General features: G+C 47.8%; 1 protein-coding gene across 1 annotated transcript in view; it reads left to right on the forward strand.

Annotated features, from left to right (window-relative positions):
* ADGRD2 (adhesion G protein-coupled receptor D2) overlaps positions 1-21,656 on the forward strand; it is a 642,994-nt gene that overhangs the window by 433,832 nt on the left and 187,506 nt on the right. Inside the window, exon 22 of the mRNA XM_073639770.1 lies at positions 4,075-4,128. Coding sequence (XP_073495871.1) covers positions 4,075-4,128 — 54 coding nt within the window. The remainder of the gene's footprint in view (positions 1-4,074; positions 4,129-21,656) is intronic.

The following is a 21,656-nucleotide window of genomic DNA, read 5'->3' on the forward strand; positions in this document are numbered from 1 at the left end:
GGTACTGGAGCGGATATCTGAAGCTTGGATGCCTTGTATAATTAATTTCATATTGAAATTACTCATACTTCATTGTAGTCTGTGTGATCTGGCATTAGTGCAGATGCTACTGTAGATGTCACCTTCCACAACATGCATTGTCTTGATGGCAACATTGCCAGACAATTGAATGTTGATGTCTTTGACCTTGTCTCTATCGCGGGTTGGTAAGTAGCTATATACTGAATTACTCTTTTATTTATAGTTATAGAGGTTGTGAGCGATCTATGTCTTATATGCATGACATTGTCAATCACTTATGTCCTATGTGTGGAAAAACAACTTATAACATGTTAGATCAGCTTACCCGTCTTCTCCAATGAATTAATTGTACTGGTACATGGAAAACAGGGCTCGCTTCCAGGCAACGATGAATTTTTCCAGAACATGTATAAAAACCTTTTAAACTTAATTTATCAAACATACATAATATGTAGCAATGATGAAGAGCTGCTTACAGATTGAAAAGCACAAGTGGAAGAGTCAATGCCAGGCACAGCTCATAAATAGCATTTTTATTTTTCAAGTGATTGAGCTGGGTGCAAACTTGTTTTTTCGCATGGCAAACTGATGGTTTTATTGATACTATTTTTTGCCCTATATGACATTTTGATCCGTTTTTATTGCATTTTTTTTATTGAAGAGTGGTGAAAAAAAAACCTTCCCCCACACACACACACACACACACACAAAAACCCCCAGCATTTCTGAAAATTTTTTTTTTTTATCCGCATGGCGTTTATAGATCAGGTTAATTAACATATTACAACAAATATTTTTATTTTTTTAAATTTATTTTGAAATAAAGAAATGGGGGTTGGTTTGAACTTCTTATATATTTTTTTTTATATAAATTTATAAAAACTTTTTTTTTTTAAGTTTATTTTTTTGGCCCCTTAGGGGACTTAAACCTGTGATTTTCTGATTGCATATACTATATACTGCAATACTAGAGTATTGTAATATATAATATAAACTTCTTTTGATGCACCCTATATAGCTGAGCATCAGAACAGTACCAAAATGGTGGCAATGGGGACTATCAGCATACTGCCTATCTACCATGGTAACCCATGGTTGTCCCATGATCACGTCACAATGCACCGATAGGAGTCGGTAAGTGCGAACAGTGGAACGCCTCTCAGTAAAATGCTGTTGTCAGAGACTGACAGCTGCTGTTAGAGAAAGATGCCGGCTATTTAATATAGCCGGTATCTGCCACTTTTACCACTTTGTTTCAGTAATCATTTATGGTCCTGGCATGCTGACCCTCAAAACTTCTGAGATGAAATGTATATAAAACAACATGTTACATGCTCGCCGCTAGGTTCAGATAGGGGCGGGACAGGTTACATGAATTCTTTGGAATCCTGGGGGAACTGTTACTCAGGGCGACCAAAGACCATGTGCTGCAGCTTCTCTCAGGCACACACGGGTATTGACCCTCAGGCACAGACACGTAAGTTGTTTCACTTGCTGACCAGACACACTTGACAAGAGTTCTCATAAATGGTACAACAGTAGCATTTAATAAGAAGCCACACAGCCAGTGCAAGTTAAGTCTTATGAGCAACAGGCTCCAGTGACAAACAGTACAGTTTCCTTAGCAGCACAGCAGTTCACAGTCTTCCCAGTATTACAGGACAGCACAGTTCTAATGCAAAGGCACATTAATGAACACAGCATTCTTTACAGCACAGTGAGATGGAGGAGGGGGGGAGGGTTTGCTGAGGGAGATGATCCCTGTGACACTATTTCTTCCAGTCCTTATCTTTCTGCTTGACAATATTCTGCACTGCTAGTTCAGGAACTCTACCTGACCTGTGCTTCGCTTCATTCCTGACTTGAATCCTTTTCACTTGCAGGGGGCTTCTGTGAGATACAGAACACACACACCACCTTTCTCTTCTGCTCCAGCCAGACAGCACACAAGTTCCCCACAGTCCCACTGAGGCTCTGCTAAAACACTCCCCTTCTGTGACCGTGTTAACCCCTCTAGTTGCTGGATGCTTCTGGAGCACAACACTTCCTGTCTCATGTGCTTGTGTTACTTCTAATAGTTGCTGAATGCTTTTAAAGCAATAGCACTACTTCTGCATGTCACAAACACATATTCTAAAACTGGAAGTACAATTTAAAAACTATGAACAATGATAATAAAATTGAAGAAGGCCTTATATTTTTATTATTATTTATTATTATAGCCCCATTTATTCCATGGCGCTTTACATGTGAAAGGGGTATACATAGCAAAAACACTTACAATAATCTTAACAGAACGAGTCAGCGACTGCTACAGGAGGAGAGAGGACCCTGCCCGCGAGGGCTCACAATCTACAAGGGATGGGTGAGGATACAGTAGGTTATGGTAGAGGAGGTCATGCAGCGGTGTGGTGGAGCGAGGGTTACTGCAGGTTGTACTTTTGTCGGAAGAGGTGGGTCTTCAGGTTCCTTTTGAAGGTTTCCATGGTAGGCGAGAGTCTGATATGTTGGGGTAGAGAGTTCCAGAGCAGGGGGGATGCACGGGAGAAGTCTTGTATGCAATTGTGAGAAGAGGAGATAAGAGGGGAGTAGAGAAGGAGATCTTGTGAGGATCGGAGGTTGCGTGTAGGTAAGTTCCAGGAGACTAGGTCACAGATGTATGGAGGAGACAGGTTGTGGATGGCTTTGTATACCATGGTTAGGGTTTTGAACTTGAGTCTCTGGGCAATGGGGAGCCGGTGAAGGGATTGACAGAGAGGAGAAGCTGGGGAATAGCAGGGGGACAGGTGGATTAGTCGGGCAGCAGAGTTTCGGATAGATTGCAGGGGTGCGAGAGTGTTAGAAGGGAGGACATAGAGCAGGAGGTTGCAGTAGTCGAGGCGGGAGATGATGAGGGCATGCACTAGTGTTTTTGCAGATTCATGGTTGAGGAATGTGCGGATCCGGGAAATACTTTTGAGTTGGAGTCGGCAGGAAGTGGAAAGGGCTTGGATATGAGGTTTGAAGGAGAGATTAGAATCCCAGGGTTACCCCGAGGCAGCAAGCTTGCGGGACTGAGGAGAGTGGGCAGCTATTGATTATGATGGATAGGTGAGATGGGGGAAAGATGATGAATTCTTATATAGGATATAAGTAGCTTGTACAAGCAATCCTATACTGGTAGCCTTCTGCAATTTTTCTTCAGACTGCGATGTGTATCTTTTTCGTTCCTTGAACTGTCTTGTTCTATTTAAAGCGCTCAGACCGCAAAAGTATGGAACAGCCTTTCCACATGGACTATCTCAGTAAGCACACCAGCCTCATGGCTGAAGTTTGCATAGTGAAATTAAGTAACAAACCTATGATAAGTTTTTGGCGAGTTTTTGATGTTGCGGATTTTCTGCACTATTACTTCAACGTGCATTTTTTCTAAAATACGCAGCTTAAAAAACTCACCAAAAACTCATAGTGGAAACGTAACCTAAACCTCTTTAAAATTTCTTAAAAATTGCTTGGTAAGATTTGGATGACACTATAATGAAAAATAAAATATTACACACAGTCTCAGTGTAGTCATTTTGCAAAGAAAAACTGCTCATTTTTCATCAGTCTTTGTCCATTTTTCATACTTTTTTGGTTCATCTGTCTGCTCTTATCAGTTGTGTGTAATCTGCTTTCCTCGTGTGCAAAAAGAAAAATAATAATGTAAGCTTCTCTTGGTATTAGTCAGTGAAAAACAGACAACACAGGGATGTAACTCGGATGGCATCCTTGCGTTGTCCAATTTTTTTATTTTTGCAGCCCCATAAAATATAATGTCATTGTGCAAAAAAACAGAAAGATGGCACATGTAGAACAAACACTTCGAAGCCAGGGTTTCACTGATACATTTAGTATTGCTAATATACAGCTCAAAGTATTCCTTTGGATCACAGCTGTAAAATAACCAAATCACATTCACATAGAGCACAAGGATAAGTAACAAAAAAAAGTTATAGTAAAAGTTCAATTACGGTATATGAAATGCTAATCTGTATAAAAGGTTTTCATGTAAATATGTTTATATACATCTAGGTAAGAAATGCCATTCAGAGAATGAAAGAGAAGAAAAAAGCATTATCATTCACGGTGAGTCACTGAATAATTGGACTTTTATTATCTGATATTATGTGCAACTGACAACTTTATAGCTGAGACCCTGCAGCTCGGAATCTGCTGAGATTAACTTCTTTCTTGCTGAATACAAAGTTACTTTCTTACTGCACGATATTGAGAAAACTGTGCTCCACAGAGGTGCCATACAGTCACATGTAAAGGGCATTAAGTGCCGCCATATGGTGCCAAAGAATGTCAAAGTTATATGTCTAGGCTTCGCATATAAAATAATAACCTTGCATGATGTGGCAATGTTGAATGGTAGGCTATTTAACAGTTCCTTAGCTTCAATATTTCTAACATGTCACTATGAGACAAGTATATCCATCAGCTGCTGTGATGAACTGATTTTGAAGAGTTAAATTGGACAAGCAATGGTGGAAATCTCACTTTAAAGTCTAAGGACATCTTTGACATGAAAAAAAAAGAAGATTCCTACATACGGTGTTACTTTATTCAATTTAAACTCCCCTGCTATGCAGTTTTCAGCATGATCCACAGTTCAGATTTTAGCATTGTGGGAATTTCTCTCCCAGTAATATAGGCTGAATGTGAGATCTCTGTGTATTAGAGCTGTCACCAGTTTTCCTTTTACAGCTCCACAAAGTCGTCTATTGTCTCCTGCCTCCTCTTGTATATCCCCAAAAATACCTTTCGCGCTGTGTGTACATCACAGAATCAATTCTGATTGGCATCCGTGTGTCCTCCACATAGCCCAGTGAAATCACACACCTGTGCAGTAGCATCACAGGCTCGCTCAGGCGCACTTTGCTTGGATGAAGAATTTCATTTCGAAAAGTGCATCAAAGGGTGGTGGTTCCCTGGATGTATATCCTTAAGGTAATACTGTCCTGCATATACACTCATACACTTATGATCATTGTATATTTTATGCATGTGGGAATTCATACTTATCATTGGTTAATCCTAGGTGGATGATTTTGGCCGTACATATGCCTGTATATATACATGTTATATATTTAAGTGAGTTATGTGTGACACATTTGACCTTGTGCCTTGTTGTTTGCCATGCTTCTCATTTTCTCAGTATATTTATTTGAATATTACATGTTATTCACTTTGCCATACTATTTAATGAGATATTTATTATTGTTTATCTATCACTGATCTTCAGAATTTAGTATACCATAGCTATATGTGTAGGATATTCACACTTTTTCCAGGTGTTGATAGAATGTTACAGTTGGAGGGGACCTCCAGGGTCCTCGTGTCCAACCCCCTGCTCAATGCAGGATTCACTAAATCATCTCAGACAGATGTCTGTTCAGCCTCTGTTTGAAGACTTCCATTGAAGGAGAACTCACCACCTCTCATGGCCGCTGATCCACTCATTGATCGCCCTCACTGTCAAAATGTTTTTTCTAATATCTAATCTGTATCTTCTCCCTTTCAGTTTCATCCCATTGCTTCTCGTGTTTCCATGTGCAAATGAGAATAAGAATGATCCCTCTACACTGTGACAGACCTTCAGATATTTGTAGAGAGCTAATAAGTCTCCTCTCTGTCTTCTTTTTTGCAAGCTAAACATTCCCAGATCCTTTAACCTTTCCTCGTAGGACATAGTTTGCAGTCCGCTCACCATCCTGGTCGCTCTTCTCTGAACTTCCTCCAATTTTTTTATGTCTTTTTTAAAATGTGGTTCCCAGAACCGGACACAGTATTCCAGATGAGGTCTGACCAAGGCGGAGTAGAGTGTGATAATTATTTAACGTGATCTAGACTCTGTGCTTCTCTTAATACATCCCAGAAATGTGTTTGCCTTTTTTTCTGCTGCATCACACTGTTGACTCATGTGCAGTCTGTGAGCTATTAGTGTGACACTCACGCTGGATGGAAGCCCTACCCTGGGAAGATGGGGTACTCGGAGACGGGTCCTGTATGGTAGATGGGGTGCAGCGGTGGCCCGGACCCGTCCCGTGCCCAGGGCCGTCACATAAAAGTAATGGGCTTACAGGGTTGAGTGGTTGCTATCGACTACGCCACCTGTGGCACCTGGTGAAGGTCTGGTGCTGCGTAATGCGGTGTAATGCAGGATAAAGAGTTCGGAGGCCATAGGGGTTAACTTTCAGGGTTTTTACTCACGATGTAGAGTACAGCTGCAAGGCTTCTCCCTGCTCCTCGCGGAGTTCTGCGGTCACCAGGAACGGGGGTCCGACAACCTCCGAGTAAGTCAAGTGTTAAATCAGGACCCCGCACCAGAGTGTTCTTAAACTTCAGACCGGGTCCTTTCCTGTCTGTGTGTGTAAATATGCCGGGTCTCCCTGTGAACTTCACTCAGAAAAAGGGTACGGGTGGCAGCTCCGCTCCTTCCGTTACCCGGTGGGATCCTCAGGGCCTGCGGGGCTTTCCCAACCAGGACTTGGAGTAGCAAGGTCGGGTGTCGGGGACCGGTACCCCTTTTGCAGCCGGAATCCCTCGGAATCCGCTCCGTCTGCATCCTCCCCGGGATCCATTTGCGGTGGAGCTACACTCCTAAGCTTCGGGCCTTCTTGGTCATGGTCCTTGACCGTTTGTTGCACTCCAGCAGCGTCCATGTCTGCTCCTGAAGGTCGCCAAACTCCAACTGCAATGGCCGCACCTTGTTGTTTTTCTTCTTCCTCCTCTTTCGGGGCGGTTCCTGGGCGGTATGCTGAGAGGCCCGCCTTCTTCCAGCCCATCTAGTTTGGCGGGCATTACCCCGCTGACAGTCTCTGATGGAAGGGGCGGTCTGCACTTTTGGCGCCATGCGGGAGCCCAGCCCACGATGGGAGGTATTAGAAGGCCATCTTTCCACAGCATTATGGCGCCTGTTCTTCTTGGGCGGGCACCATTTTAAGTGAAAATCGACAGTTCAAGGTGTAAAAGGCGCACAGTATCTGGTAGCAATGGGCAATCCCCTTCTGTTGCTGCGGGCACGCAATCCTGCCGACTACGCCAAGTTGTGACGCTCACGCTGGATGGAAGCCCTACCCTGGGAAGATGGGGTACTCGGAGACGGGTCCTGTGTGGTAGATGGGGTGCAGCCGTGGCCCAGACCCGTCCCGTGCCCAGGGCCGTCACATAAAAGTAATGTGCTTACAGGGTTGAGTGGTTGCTATCGACTACGCCACCTGTGGCACCTGGTGAAGGCCACCAGCGCTGCTGCAGTCCGCTGAGGCAGGATGTTATGGCAGCCTTCGTTGTTACTACTCCCCACAGGCAGAGCAGGGCCTCAGGGCAAAGGGACAGGATGGAGAGGGTTGTAGTCTAGGAGGTCTGGTGCTGAGCAATGCAGTGTAATGCAGAATAAAGTGTCCGGAGGCCATAGGGGTTAACTTCCAGGGTTTTTACTCATGATGTAGAGTACAGCTGCAAGGCTTCTCCCTGCTCCTCGCGGAGTTCTGCGGTCACCAGGAACAGGGGTCCGACAACCTCCGAGTAAGTCGAGTGTTAAATCAGGACCCTGCACCAGAGTGTTCCTAAACTTCAGACCGGGTCCTTTCCTGTCTGTGTGTTTAAATAGGCCGGGTCTCCCTCTGAACTTCACTCAGAAAAAGGGTACGGGTGGCAGCTCCGCTCCTTCCGTTACCCGGTGGGATCCTCAGGGCCTACCGGGCTTTCCCAACCAGGACTTGGAGTAGCAAGGTCAGGTGTCGGGGGCCGGTACCCCTTTTGCAGCTGGAATCCCTCTGAATAGATCAGCATAGCGAGGACAGGTGGCGTACACCGCTCCGACTGCATCCTCCCCGGGATCCATTTGCGGTGGAGCTACACTCCTAAGCTCCGGGCCTTCTTGGTCATGGTCCTTGACCGGGCTGAGACATTCATTATCTGCAACCTGCCCTTCGACCCAAGGCCAGGGTACGAGGGCCGTGCCTCCATCCTCTGCAGGTCCACACAGGATCCACGCTCAGGGAGGGAGGTCACAATCAAAGAACCATCAAAGAACTCAAGACTAAAAAGGACCAAAGACCAAGATAGCTGTGTATTAAATATGAATTATTAAGGGTCACTAAAATGTGAGTCCTCCACTCTCACCCACTAATTGGTTCCCCTATCTCTTGGTTCCCCAGTCTCCCAAGTGCCAGGAGGGGCAGCACCTAGTGCAATCTAGCCCCCTCTGGTGGGAGAAGTGTGGTGTTGGATGTGGAGGTTGGGTCCTGACCATCACACTGTTCTTACCTCAAAGGAGGAACACTACACTCCATTAGAGAAGTGCAGCATCCCTGTGGCAGTCGAACCCTCAGGGGCGCCACATTGGTATACCCAATTCTTTTTCACACGTGATGCTGCTTAGTTCTATTCCTCCCATCTTTCGTCTCATCTTTGCTATCTCGTTATATTTTTATGAAGTTTGCTCATGTTCTTTACTTATATTAATAAAATTATTGTATATTTTACTTGACCTGAGTAAAAGTTTTTTTCCTTATTCGAGTTGTTTATAATTATGCTTTTTGGCTTCTTTACATGGATTGTGGTTTTAGGCGTTTTGTAATTGTATATTTAGGAAACATATGAACGATTAAAAAAAAATTGTGTAGCCTTTAAATTCTTAAAAAAAAATTAAATAAATAAAGGCAAAGTGGTTAAAATGTCTTATTTAGTGATGAGAGAGCATGCTCGCTACTGCTCGGTGCTCGCCCGAGCATCTCGCTGCTCGAGTTGCTCGGCGCTCGCCGAATATTTCCAGGGTTGCTCGGCAGGAGCTCGGGTCCCCTCCCTGCATGTTTGGCGCTCTTTAGAGCACCAATCAAAATACAGGGATTGCCTGCCACTCACTGTAATGCGGTACCATGTTGGTTGTGGCATTGCAGTGATTGGCTGGCCGCACAGCATCATCAGGTCTATATCAGACCTGGCGCCGCCATGCTCGTCACAGTCACTCTGGAATCAGACAGTGTAGGGAGAGGTGCTGCTGCGTCAGGGAGAGATTTGCTTGTGTATTAGGTAGTGTAGGGAGAAAAACCGTACATTACACATATCCATCTTAACAAACAGTCCTGTTGAGGACTAAATAATCCATCTGCAGAGATATCAGGCAGGCAGTGTATATAGGCAGGCAGTGTATATAGCAGACTGCAGTGCATATAGCACAAGAGGCTCCATTCCAATACTGCCTTCTGCTGCTGTTAGATATTTCTATACAAAGGCCCAGGTCTCAGAGGCCAGGAATACTTTACTTTGGATCTTAATCCTCATTATTTGCTTAAAAAGCAATCCAGAGAACACCATTTTTCTGCACCATTTGCTTGTTGGCACTGCTGAATACAGCCAGGTCCTTTCCATATTACAGTGCTAGAAATCCAACTATTTAAAACCGTGTTTTCTCCGTCACACGGATCACATATATGTTGTCAGAAAATACTGCCATTTCTGCCCTCCATTAAAAATTTCCTTCAGTGTGTCAGTGAAGCAATTCACACCAGTTTGCTGTTCAAACTACTTACCTACAGGCCAGGTATTTAAAACTCTGTTTTCTCCGTTACACGGATCACACATAAGTTCGCTCCAAACTCAGTCATTTGTAGTGAGCGTGGAAGATACTGTCCTCCATTTAAAATGGGCAAGGCACGTGGCAAGGGACGAAGAGCTGGATGTGATGGTAATGGTGCATGCAGAGGCCGAGGACAGGGCTGTGGGCAAGCTGAAATTGTGCCACAATAAACACCCACATCTTCTCGCCTGACGTTCCAGTCCCAATTTCTAGAGGACCGCAGCACACCATTATTGAACCCAGAGCAGTGTCAAAAGAGGTTGTTGGTTGGATAGCGGATAATGCTTCCAGTCACTTAGCCACCACCACCACCCTGTCTTCCACACGGTCAAGTCTCAGTAGCCGTGCGTCTGGACCGCATATTCCTCACCCTGATCCTCCTTTCTCCCACCATGCCGAGTGCCCAGAGACAACTGATCCCACACTTGGACACTCTGAAAAGCTGTTTACTTTTCCATTTATAAATTCGGGCCACTCGCCCAGTGCACTTGAAGTGGGGCAAGAGGAGATCGCGTGTAGCGATGCCCAAATATTTGAGCAGCCACGGTCACACGAAGGCGACGGTGGGAAAGTGTCACAGGAGGTGGACGATGATGAGACACAATTGCCAGAAAGTCAGGAGGAGGACCAGGGTGTGGAAGTGGAAGACGAGGTGGTGGATGATATAGTAACTGACCCAACCTGGCAGTTGGACATGCAGAGCGAGGACAGCAGCACACATGGGGAGGGAGGCAGAGCACCCGAACAGGCAGGAAGAAGCAGTGTGGTGGCCGCAGATAGAAGCCAGGCAACCATTCCCCGTAACACCAACATGAAGGAAGTTGCCAGAACAACTGTTCGGTCTTCCCGAGTCTGGTTGTTTTTTAAAGACTCTGCCGATAACCCCAAAAAGTCCATTTGCACCACCTGCCAGGTCAGCATCAGCAGGGGTGGCAAAACAACCAGCCTGACCACCACCAGCATGATCAGGCACATGGCAGCAAAGCACCCGACTTTGTGGGCTGAACCCCAGGGTCCAGGAACAGTGCCTGCAGATGGCACCATTGCTTCTTCCACTGTTGTGCATGCAAGCCAATCCCCTGTCCATGGTGCATGCGAAGATGCCTCCTGCCCTGCACCTATCGTTGCGCACTCTCAAGTAGCAGCATCAGGAAGCACGTCCATGTCCTTGTCCCAGTGCAGCGTTCAGTTGTCCATACTCCAGTCCTTGGAACGCAAGCGCAAATATGTAGCCAAAGTCCCACAGGCCACACTACTAAATTCTCACATTTCACGACTGCTTGCGCTCGAAATGTTGCCTTTTAGGCTCGTGGAGACGGAAGCCGTCCCTCGGTACTCGGTCCCCAGCCGCCACTATTCTCCTGGTGTGCCATCCCCGCATTACACAAGCACGTGTCCCAAAACATTAGCCGTGCCCTCAACAACGCAGTTACTGGGAAAGTCCACCTAACCACGGACACGTGGACAAGTGCTTGTGGGCAGGGACGATACATCTCGCTGACGGCACACTGGATTAACATAGTGGAAGCCGGGACCCAGTTGGACCTTGGGACGGAACACGTCCTCCCGACGCCAAGGATTGCGGGCCCTAGGTCAATCAGGGTTGCCCCCACGGTCTACAGCTCCTGTGTAAGGGGGAAGACCGGGGTGTAAGTACTTTCAGAGCAAGGGATCCGGAACTGCCGGGGCAGTGCCTCTGGTTGCAGGGGGAAGACAGACTGCGAGCACAGGAGTCAGGTGACTTGGAAGCTGGGGGCGTGTCCAGAGTGAGAGCTGGGAGGTCAGGTGACCGAGAGACTGGTGACGTGGGTAGAGAGAGGAAGAGACGAGGACATTTGCGCGGGAAAGCGGAGCTGGGTCCTGCTGAGCAGAGCAGTGTGAGAGGGTCCAAGCTCCTGGCTCCAGGACTGGGAGCAAGAGCTGAGTGCAGTGGACCGGAGGAGTCAAGCTGACTAGAGAAGAGACGCAGGGTCGGTGGAGCCGGGCACGTGAGGTGCAGTGTTATGGACTAGGGGCTCAGCGGGTAAAACCGGAGACCGCCCGCTGCCGCCAGAAGATGTAGCATTGTTTTGGCGGGGAAGCCTGAAGAAATCAACACCGGCCCCAGCTGGCAACTGCCTTGTGGAGGAAAAGAGTGAGCTAAGTGTAAAAACTGTCGTTTACAACCGGTTCGACCCTGCTATATCTAGTTAAACTGTGAACTGTCAGTTAAAGACTTTTACCTGCTACTTTCCTTGTTTTCCCCCATATTTTCCCCTGATACTCCCTGCGTGGAGATTTACCCTGTTATTATAAACTTCCCCTGTTTATTAACCCTGTATTGGCTGCTCTGTGTTTCTGTGTCGCTGCATCTAAAGTCTAAAGTGTTACATTTGGAGTAGTCGGCAGGATGCAGTCGTTAGACACAGACACTGCAGAGCAGTCCATCCTGGGAGCCCCTAAATCTAGCTTGCCGCTGGGGGCCATGCTCAGCAATCTCCCAAAGTTCACCGGGGACAATATGATGCTGTGGGACTGGATTGAGAGAGTTAGGAGTATGTTACGTATGCATCCGATGACCCCAGCTATGCAAGCCGAAATAGCCTTACTGGCCCTGGACGGCGAGGCCCGACAATCCGTAATGTACCGCCCTTCCCATGACCGGGATACTGTAGAAAAAGTGGTGTGGATAGTGGAGGAGATGCATGGAGATCCCACCAATGTAGGAGAGCTGAGGATACGGCTGTTTCACCAAGTGCAGCAGGAGGGGGAGACTGTGACGCAGTATGTTAATGCCTTACAGAGGGTGCATGCCTATATCGCTAGAAAAGACGACATGGGGAATTTGGGAATGGGCCCCCCTGACGTGATCTTAAGGGACCAGTTTGTGGCAGGCCTCAGGGATGTGCAGCTTAAGCAGGCCTTGCGGGAGCGCCTGCACGCCAACCCGTGTATGACTTTTCTAGAAGTGGGGGCGGAGGCAAGTGTGAGAGAGCAGGAGATGGGGGTGACGACTCTGGCAGGGATGGTCCGGAGTAATAAGGTACCCACCCCGCCTGCAGCTGAACCCGTGATGGGCTTGAGAGATGCGAAAGGAGATACAGGAGATGCGGAATGAATGGTCCAGTCTCAAGAAGACCCCTGCCCCGACACCAGAGATACCCAGATCGATTGCTCCAGTTATGGAAAGAATTGAATACAGGACCCCCCCCTGCAGGAGAGTTCCGGAGGGGAGTGAGGCAGCCCTACACAGACAGAGACACGACCTGCTGGAAGTGTGGAGGCACAGGACATTACACTAGGGGCTGTGCAAGCCGAGGGCGGCCCCTGTCGTGGCATCCGTTAAACTAACGGGCTCCGTGTTTGGGGGACACAGCCCGGAGCCTGAGGAAGGGGAAAGAAAAAGAGGAAGTCCCAAGGACTTGGTTTCTTGGTTTCCACCAGCCCGACTGTCTGGGCCGAAATAAGCAGTCAGGCTGTTCACAGCTTGATTGACACGGGATCCCAGGTGACTACGGTGACAGAAGCCTACTTCCAACAGGGATTTCCAGAGAGAGCGCGGCCTGAATGAGGACCAGTAATTAGACTCACGGCAGCTAATCAATTACCCATCCCAGTTTCAGGGGTGGTGTGGATGAAGATCCGAGTGTGTGGAAAAGATGTGGGAAAAAAAGGAGTCGTCCTGGTCGCAGGGGGAACCGGAAGTGGACCCCCGGTGACCCTCAGAATGAATGTGCTGAAAGAGATCGGGCAAATCCTGATTAGTGAGGTGAAGGAGATTCCTCTAGACCAGTGGGATGCGCGAACCCCCCAAAGGAGGGTTTTTCAACAACTAATCCGAGCTGCCCAGGCTCAGGAGACGTCGAGTCAAGGGAAGATCCTGGGGAAAATAATAGTGCCAGCAGCTACGGTGATCACCTTACCGCCCGGACAAACTGTACTCACGTTATCCGCACGGGCCTGAACACCTCTTGAGGGGGTCAAAGTTCAGATAGAACTAACATCGATGGACAAAGTACTCCCCGGACTCTTGGTGTCTCGGACACTGGCCACCGTTCGGGGTGGCAATGTTATAGTGCAGTGTGTTAATCTGGGCGAAGATTATCTCACACTCCCTCCCAGGGCGGAAATAGCCCACATTGTGGGAATGCCAGAGAAGTTGGTGTGACCTGATGTGGTACAGCTGTCCGCTGTACGAGGAGACCCCTGGACTCTGGCGGTCACCGTGCCGCCAGAATCCCTCCGGCTAGTGCGAAGGGGGGACGAAGAATCCTAGAATGAATGCGGGCTGAATTGACGGGACTTACACCTCGACAGGTGCAGCAGGTTGATGGAGCGGTACCAGGAAGTCTTTGCTCGCCATGAGGATGATTTTGGTTGCACCGAAGCCATTACCCATGAGATTCCCACGGGGAGCGCTGCCCCAGTGCGGGAGAGATACCGATAGATACCTCCCCAGATGTATAAAGAGGTTAAGGAGATGCTAGCCCATATGTTACAGAATGGTGTAATACGGGAGAATCAGAGTCCGTGGGCAGCCCCGATTGTCCTTGTCCGGAAGAAAGATGGGACCCTGCGGTTCTATGTGGACTATAGACGACTGAATGCCTGTACAGTACGGGACTCTTACCCACTACCCCGAATTGAAGAGTCCCTGTTGGCCTTAGGGAAGGCAAGATACTTCTCCTCCTTGGATCTGGCCAGTGGGTACTGGCAGGTACCCGTGGCCCAACATGACCGTGCGAAGACGGCGTTTCTATTACCCATGGGACTGTTCGAGTTCAATCGGATGCCCTTCGGCCTGACTAACGCCCCCGGGACGTTCCAGCGTCTGATGGAGAGATGCCTGGGCGATTTAAACTTCGAGGCGACACTGATTTACCTTGACGACATAACTGTCTATGCCGCCACCTTCGAGGACCACCTCCAGCGACTGGAGCAAGTACTGAGTCGCCTACAGAGTCATGGCCTAAAGGTGAAGCCCCAGAAGTGCCACCTGTTTTGCAAACAGATCGAATATCTCGGTCATACTGTGTCCGGTGAAGGAGTCAGGCCCACCCAGGAAAAGGTGGCTGCCGTACAGCAGTGGTCTACCCCGAAGACAGTGAAGGACGTTCGGGCCTTCCTGAGACTTGCCGGGTACTACCGAAGATTCGTGAAGAACTTCCCCCGCATAGCCAACCCATTGCTGGAGCTACTTAAGGGAGTGCCGGCGGGCTCCAAGAATCAGGCGATTCGGTGGGGAAGCAGCTGGGAAGAGGCCTTCCGTGCCCTAAAAATGGCCCTGACCGAGTCCCCAATACTTGCGTATGCGGATTTCTCCCAACCCTTCATACTCCACACTGATGGGAGCCTACATGGTCTGGGAGCCGTGTTATCCCAAGTAGAGGAGGGGAAAGAGCGCGTGATTGCGTACGCCAGCCGCTCCCTTCACGACTCTGAGAGGAACCCGGATAATTATAGCTCTTTCAAATTAGAGTTGCTGGCTCTGGTTTGGGCAATGACCGAGAAGTTTGTAGAGTATTTGTCCGGGTCCGAAGTACTGGTGAAAACAGATAACAACCCGCTGGCATACCTGGAGAATGCGAAATTGGGGGCCCTGGAGCAGGGGTGGGTGGCCTGCATGGCCAGGTACCGGTATAAGATCTCCTAACGGCCTAAGGCAGAGAATACTCACGCCAACACCCTCTCCAGAGTGACATATGAACGGCCTGATCATGACCGCGATGAAGATTTGGAGGCGGATGAGACCCCTAGCTTCCGAAGTTTCGTGGGACCGCTGGCCGCGGCGCAGGGACGGATCGGAGAGACATCGGAAGAACAAGTGCTAGGGCAGCCAAGAGATGACTGGATTCGACTTCAACAGACTGACAGAGAAGTTGCTCAATTACGTCAATGGGTGGCTTTGCGGCAAGTCCCCAGTCAAGAAGAGAGGAGTACCCTGTCCCCGGGAGCACTGAAGATGCTGGGACAATGGGAGAGGCTGTGTTTGTGAGACGGGCTGCTGACGGGTGCAGCTACTGCGAGAGTTCGGGACTAGTGTTGAGCCACCCCCGTAGTGTTCGGGTTCGGTTCGGTTCGGTTCGTCGAACACCGGGATGTTCGAGGAACTGTTCGTCGAACTGTTCGTCGAACACCTTAGAACACCGTCGAACACCGTTAAAACCAATGGCAGGCAAACAAAAACACATAGAAACACATAGAAAACACCTGCAAAGGTGTCCAAAAGCTGACAAACTGCTCAGAAGACACTCTCTTTAAAAAACCCGGCCGGCAAATTCAGCAGCGGCATACACCGGTACCCGACAATTTAGACAAGAAGGAATAGAGCATCACACATAGATTAGATAGATAGAAACATGTCAGTCACACATATAAGAAGCACAGTGACAGTGTTGGTTACTGCACTTGTCATTTAGTGTAAAGGATTTATTAAAAAAAATATTAGTGTTTTCATGCACCGTCTCTTTAAAAAAGCCGGCCGGCAATTCAGCATCTGTACCCGACAATTTATAACAGACAGAATAGAGCTTCACACATAGATTAGATAGATAGAAACATGTCAGTCACATATATAAGAAGTACAGTGACAGTGTTGCTTTCTGTACTTGTCATTTAGTGTAAAGGATTTATTTAAAAAAATAATAGTGTTTTCATGCACTGTCTCTTTAAAAAAGCCGGCCGGCAATTCAGCATCTGTACCCGACAATTTATAACAGAAAGAATAGAGCATCACACATAGATTAGATAGATAGAAACATGTCAGGCACATATATAATAAGTACAGTGACAGTGTTGGTTACTGTACTTGTCATTTAGTGTTAAAATAAAGGATTTATTAAAATAAAAATTGGCGTGGGGGTCCCCCATAATTTTAGTCTCTAGCGGAGGTTAAGCAGACGGCTGGGGCAGATGTTTGGAGCCTGGGAAGGGGGTAATACCCACGGAGCTTCCCAGGCTACTAATATCAGCCCCCAGCTGAATACCTAGTCTTTACTAGCTATTAAAATGGGGGACCCCCTCAAAAAAATGACGTGGGGTCCCCCCTATTTTAATAGCTAGCAAAGGCTAGGCAGACAGCTGGGGGCTGATATTAATAGCTCAGGAAGGGTGCCATGAATATTGGCCCCCTCCCAGGCTAGAAACACCAGCCGTCAGCCGCCCCAGAAATGGCGCATCCATAGGATGCGCCAATTCTGGCACTTAGCCTCGCTCTTCCACGCTGCCCTGGTGCGGTGGCAGGGGGTAATAGGGCTGGGGTTGATGTCAGCTTATAATGCCAGCTGACATCAAGCCCAGGTTAGTAATGGAGAGGCGTCTATAAGACACCCCCATTACTAACCCCATAGTCAAAGTTAAAAAAAAACACAAACACCCAGAATAAAGTCCTTTAATTGAAATAAACACACAATTCTTTATTGTTCTAAATTAAACCATACTTACCATCACGCCCATTCCAGCTGAAGCCAACGATCTCCTGCAATAAAAGTAAAATAATAAAGCAACCTCATCCTTACCTTTCCATGGTTCCCAGGACAGCTCCAGCTCTGCTACATCGAGATGACTGACTGGACCGCAGCAGAACGCTGCCATCCAGCCTGTCATCCCGCGGACACTGAGAAGCGCAGGCATGCTTGCGCTCCTCAGTGTCTGACTGTGACGGCATCCAGATGAGCCGAGGTCATGTCCAATGAACTCGGCTCACCTCATGCACGTCACTGACAGCGTGGGAAAATTCTCACGCTGAAGTGCTGAGTGCAGGAGAATTCTCCCACGCTGTCAGTGAGGTGCATGAGGTGAGCTGAGTTCATTGGACATGAGCTCACCTCATGCACGTCACTGACAGCGTGGGAGAATTCTCCTGCACTCAGCACTTCAGCGTGAGAATTTTCCCACGCTGTCAGTGACGTGCATGAGGTGAGCCGAGTTCATTGGACATGACCTCGGCTCATCTGGATGCCGTCACAGTCAGACACTGAGGAGCGCAAGCATGCCTGCGCTTCTCAGTGTCCGCGGGATGACAGGCTGGATGGCAGCTTTCTGCTGCGGTCCAGCCAGTCATCTCGATGTAGCAGAGCTGAAGCTGTCGTGGGAACCATGGAAAGGTAAGGATGAGGTTGGTTTATTATTTTTCTTTTATTGCAGGAGATCGTTGGCTTCAGCTGGAATGGGTGTGATGGTAAGTATGGTTTAATTTAGAACAATAAAGAATTGTGTGTTTATTTCAATTAAAGGACTTTATTCTGGGTGTTGTGTTTTTTTTAAATACTTTACTAGAAATTCATGGCGGTCATGTCTAATACTGGCGTGACCCCATGAATTTTGGGCTTGGGGCCAGCTGATAATACCAACTGGCCCTAACCCCTTTATTACCCAGTGAGCCACCGCACCAGGGCCCTGGATGAGTTGGGTACAGCGCCAGAAGATGGCGCTTCTATGAACGCGCCATTTTCCGGGGTGGCTGCGGACTGCAATTTGCAGCGGGGGGGGGGCCCAGAAAGCTTGGGCCTCCCTGCGCTGCAGATTCCAGCCCCCAGCTGCCTAGTTGTACTTGGCTGGACACAAAAATAGGGCGAAGCCCCACGTATTTTTTTTTTAATTATTTCATGAAATTCATGAAATAATTAAGAAAAAAAGGCCTTCCCTATATTGTTGTGTCCGGCCAGGTACAAATAGGCAGCTGGTGGTTGGGGGCAGCCCGTTCCTGCCTGCTGTACCTGGCTGGACACAAATATAGTGCGAAGCCCCACTTCAATTTTTTTAAATTATTTCAGGAAATTCATGAAATAATTAAAAAAAAATTGACGTGGGGCTTCGCACTATATTTGTGTCCAGTCAGGTGCAGCAGGCAGGAACGGGCTGCCCCCAACCACCAGCTGCCTATTTGTACCTGGCCGGACACAACAATATAGGGAAGCCCTTTTTTTCTTAATTATTTCATGAAATAATTTAAAGAAAATTGACGTGGGGCTTCGCCCTGTTTTTGTGTCCAGCCAGGTACAACTAGGCAGCTGGGGGCTGGAATCCGCAGCGCAGGGAGGCCCAAGCTTTCTGGGCCACCCCCGCTGCAAATTGCAGTCCGCAGCCGCCCCAGAAAATGGCGCGTTCATAGAAGCGCCATCTTCTGGCGCTGTACCCAACTCATCCAGGGCCCTGATGCGGTGGCTCACTGGGTAATAAAGGGGTTAGGGCCAGCTTGGCATTATCAGCTGGCCCTAAGCCCGAAATTCATGGGGTCACGCCAGTATTAGACATGACCGCCATGAATTTCTAGTAAAGTATTTAAAAAAAACACAACACCCAGAAAAAAGTCCTTTAATTGAAATAAACACACAATTCTTTATTGTTCTAAATTAAACTATACTTACCATCACACCCATTCCAGCTGAAGCCAACGATCTCCTGAAATAAAAGAAAAATAATAAAGCAACATCATCCTTACCTTTCCATGGTTCCCATGACAGTTTCAGCTCTGCTACATCGAGATGACAGGCTGGACCGCAGCAGAACGCTGCCATCCAGCCTGTCATCCCGCAGACACTGAGAAGCGCAGGCATGCTTGCGCTCCACAGTGTCTCTCTGTGAGGGCATCCAGATGAGCCGAGTTAATGTCCAATGAACTCGGCTCACCTCATGCACGTCACTGACAGCGTGGGAAAATTCTCCTGCACTCAGCGCTTCAGCGTGGGAGAATTCTCACACTGAAGCGCTGAGTGCAGGAGAATTCTCCCACGCTGTCAGTGACGTGCAGGAGGTGAGCTGAGTTCATTGGACATGAGCTCACCTTATGCACGTCACTGACAGCGTGGGAGAATTCTCCTGCACTCACCGCTTCAGCGTGAGAATTTTCCCACGCTGTCAGTGACGTGCATGAGGTGAGCCGAGTTCATTGGACATGAACTCGGCTCATCTGGATGTCGTCACAGAGAGACGCTGAGCAGCGCAAGCAAGCCTGCGCTTCTCAGTGTCTGCGGGATGACAGGCTGGATGGCGGCGTTCTGCTGCGGTCCAGCCTGTCATCTCGATGTAGCAGAGCTGAAGCTGTCGTGGGAACCATGGAAAGGTAAGGATGAGGTTGCTTTATTATTTTTCTTTTATTGCAGGAGATCGTTGGCTTCAGCTGGAATGGGCGTGATGGTAAGTATGTTTTAATTTAGAACAATAAAGGATTGTGTCTTTATTTCAATTAAAGGACTTTATTCTGGGTGTTTGTGTTTTTTTTAACTTTGACTATGGGGTTAGTAATGGGGGTGTCTTATAGACGCCTCTCCATTACTAACCTGGGCTTGATGTCAGCTGGCATTATAAGCTGACATCAACCCCAACCCTATTACCCCCTGCCACCGCACCAGGGCAGCGTGGAAGAGCGAGGCTAAGTGCCAGAATTGGCGCATCCTATGAATGCGCCATTTCTGGGGCGGCTGACGGCTGGTGTTTCTAGCCTGGGAGGGGGCCAATATTCATGTCTCCCTTCCTGGGCTATTAATATCAGCCCCCAGCTGTCTGCCTAGCCTTTGCTAGCTATTAAATTAGGGGGGACCCCACGTCATTTTTTTGGGGGGGGTCCCCCATTTTAATAGCTAGTAAAGGCTATGTATTCAGCTGGGGGCTGATATTAGTAGCCTGGGAAGCTCCGTGGGTATTACCCCCTACCCAGGCTTCAAACATCTGCCCCAGCCGTCTGCTTAACCTCCGCTAGAGCCTAAAATTAAGGGGAACCCCACGCCAATTTTTTTAATAATAAATCCTTTATTTTAATACTAAATGACAAGTACAGTAACCAACACTATCACTGTACTTCATATATATGTGACTGACATGTTTCTATCTATCTAACCTATGTGTGAAGCTCTATTCTGTCTGTTATAAATTGTCGGGTACCGCTGCTGAATTGCCGGCCGGCTTTCTTAAAGAGACGGTGCATGAAAACACTATTATATTTTTTAATAAATCCTTTACACTAAATGACAAGTACAGTAAGCAACACTCTCACTGTACTTCATATATATGTGACTGACATGTTTCTATCTATCTAATCTATGTGTGATTCTCTATTCCTTCTATTCTAAATTGTCGGGTACAGATGCTGAATTGCCGGCCGGCTTTTTTAAAGAGACGGTGCATGAAAACACTATTATTTTTTTTAATAAATCCTTTACACTAAATGGCAAGTACAGTAATCAACACTGTCACTGTACTTCATATATATGTGACTGACATGTTTCTATCTATCTCATCTATGTGTGAAGCTCTATTCTGTCTGTTATAAATTGTCGGGTACCGCTGCTGAATTGCCGGCCGGCTTTTTTAAAGAGACAGTGCATGAAAACACTATTATTTTTTTTGATAAATCCTTTACGCTAAATGACAAGTACAGTAAGCAGCACTTTCACTGTACTTCGTATATATGTGGCTGACATGTTTATATCTATCTAATCTATGTGTGAAGCTCTATTCTTTCGGTTCTAAATTGTCGGGTACCGGTGTACGCCGCTGCTGAATTGCCGCTTTTCATGTTTCACTGTTGGCACTGTTCCCATCGATTTGGGCAATCACTGTAATGCCACAACCACCATGGCTGCGACATTACAGTGAGTGGCAGACAATCCCTGCATGATTGGTGCTCTAAATAGCGCCAGACATGCAGGACACGCTTTTGGTGCACGAACAGTTATCGAACATAACCTCGAACAGCCGAATTTTTTGCAAATCGTTCGGGTTCGTCGAACAACTCGAACACCGCCCAAAACAGCTCGAATTTGAGATTGGCGAACAGTTCTAGTCGAACACCGCTCATCTCTATTCGGGACCACCTGGCAAGTGGTGATCCCAGAGAAGTTGGTTGGAGTAGTGGCTAAGGAGGCTCATGAACAAGGGGCTCACTTCGGACCAGAGAAGACATTTCAGTGGTTGCAGAGGCTGGTGTATCATCCCCGACTGCGAGCAACAATAGAAGACACTTGTCGGAGATGTGAGCTGGTTAAGCCCCCGGAGCAGCGGGTCCCCATACAATCCATTGTGACTTCTGCCCCCTTGGAGGTGCTGATCA

This window comes from Phyllobates terribilis, unplaced genomic scaffold, assembly GCF_046119375.1.
Source record: "Phyllobates terribilis strain yellow unplaced genomic scaffold, ASM4611937v1 Scaffold_7__3_contigs__length_470593459, whole genome shotgun sequence".
Classification (NCBI taxonomy): Eukaryota; Metazoa; Chordata; class Amphibia; order Anura; family Dendrobatidae; genus Phyllobates; species Phyllobates terribilis.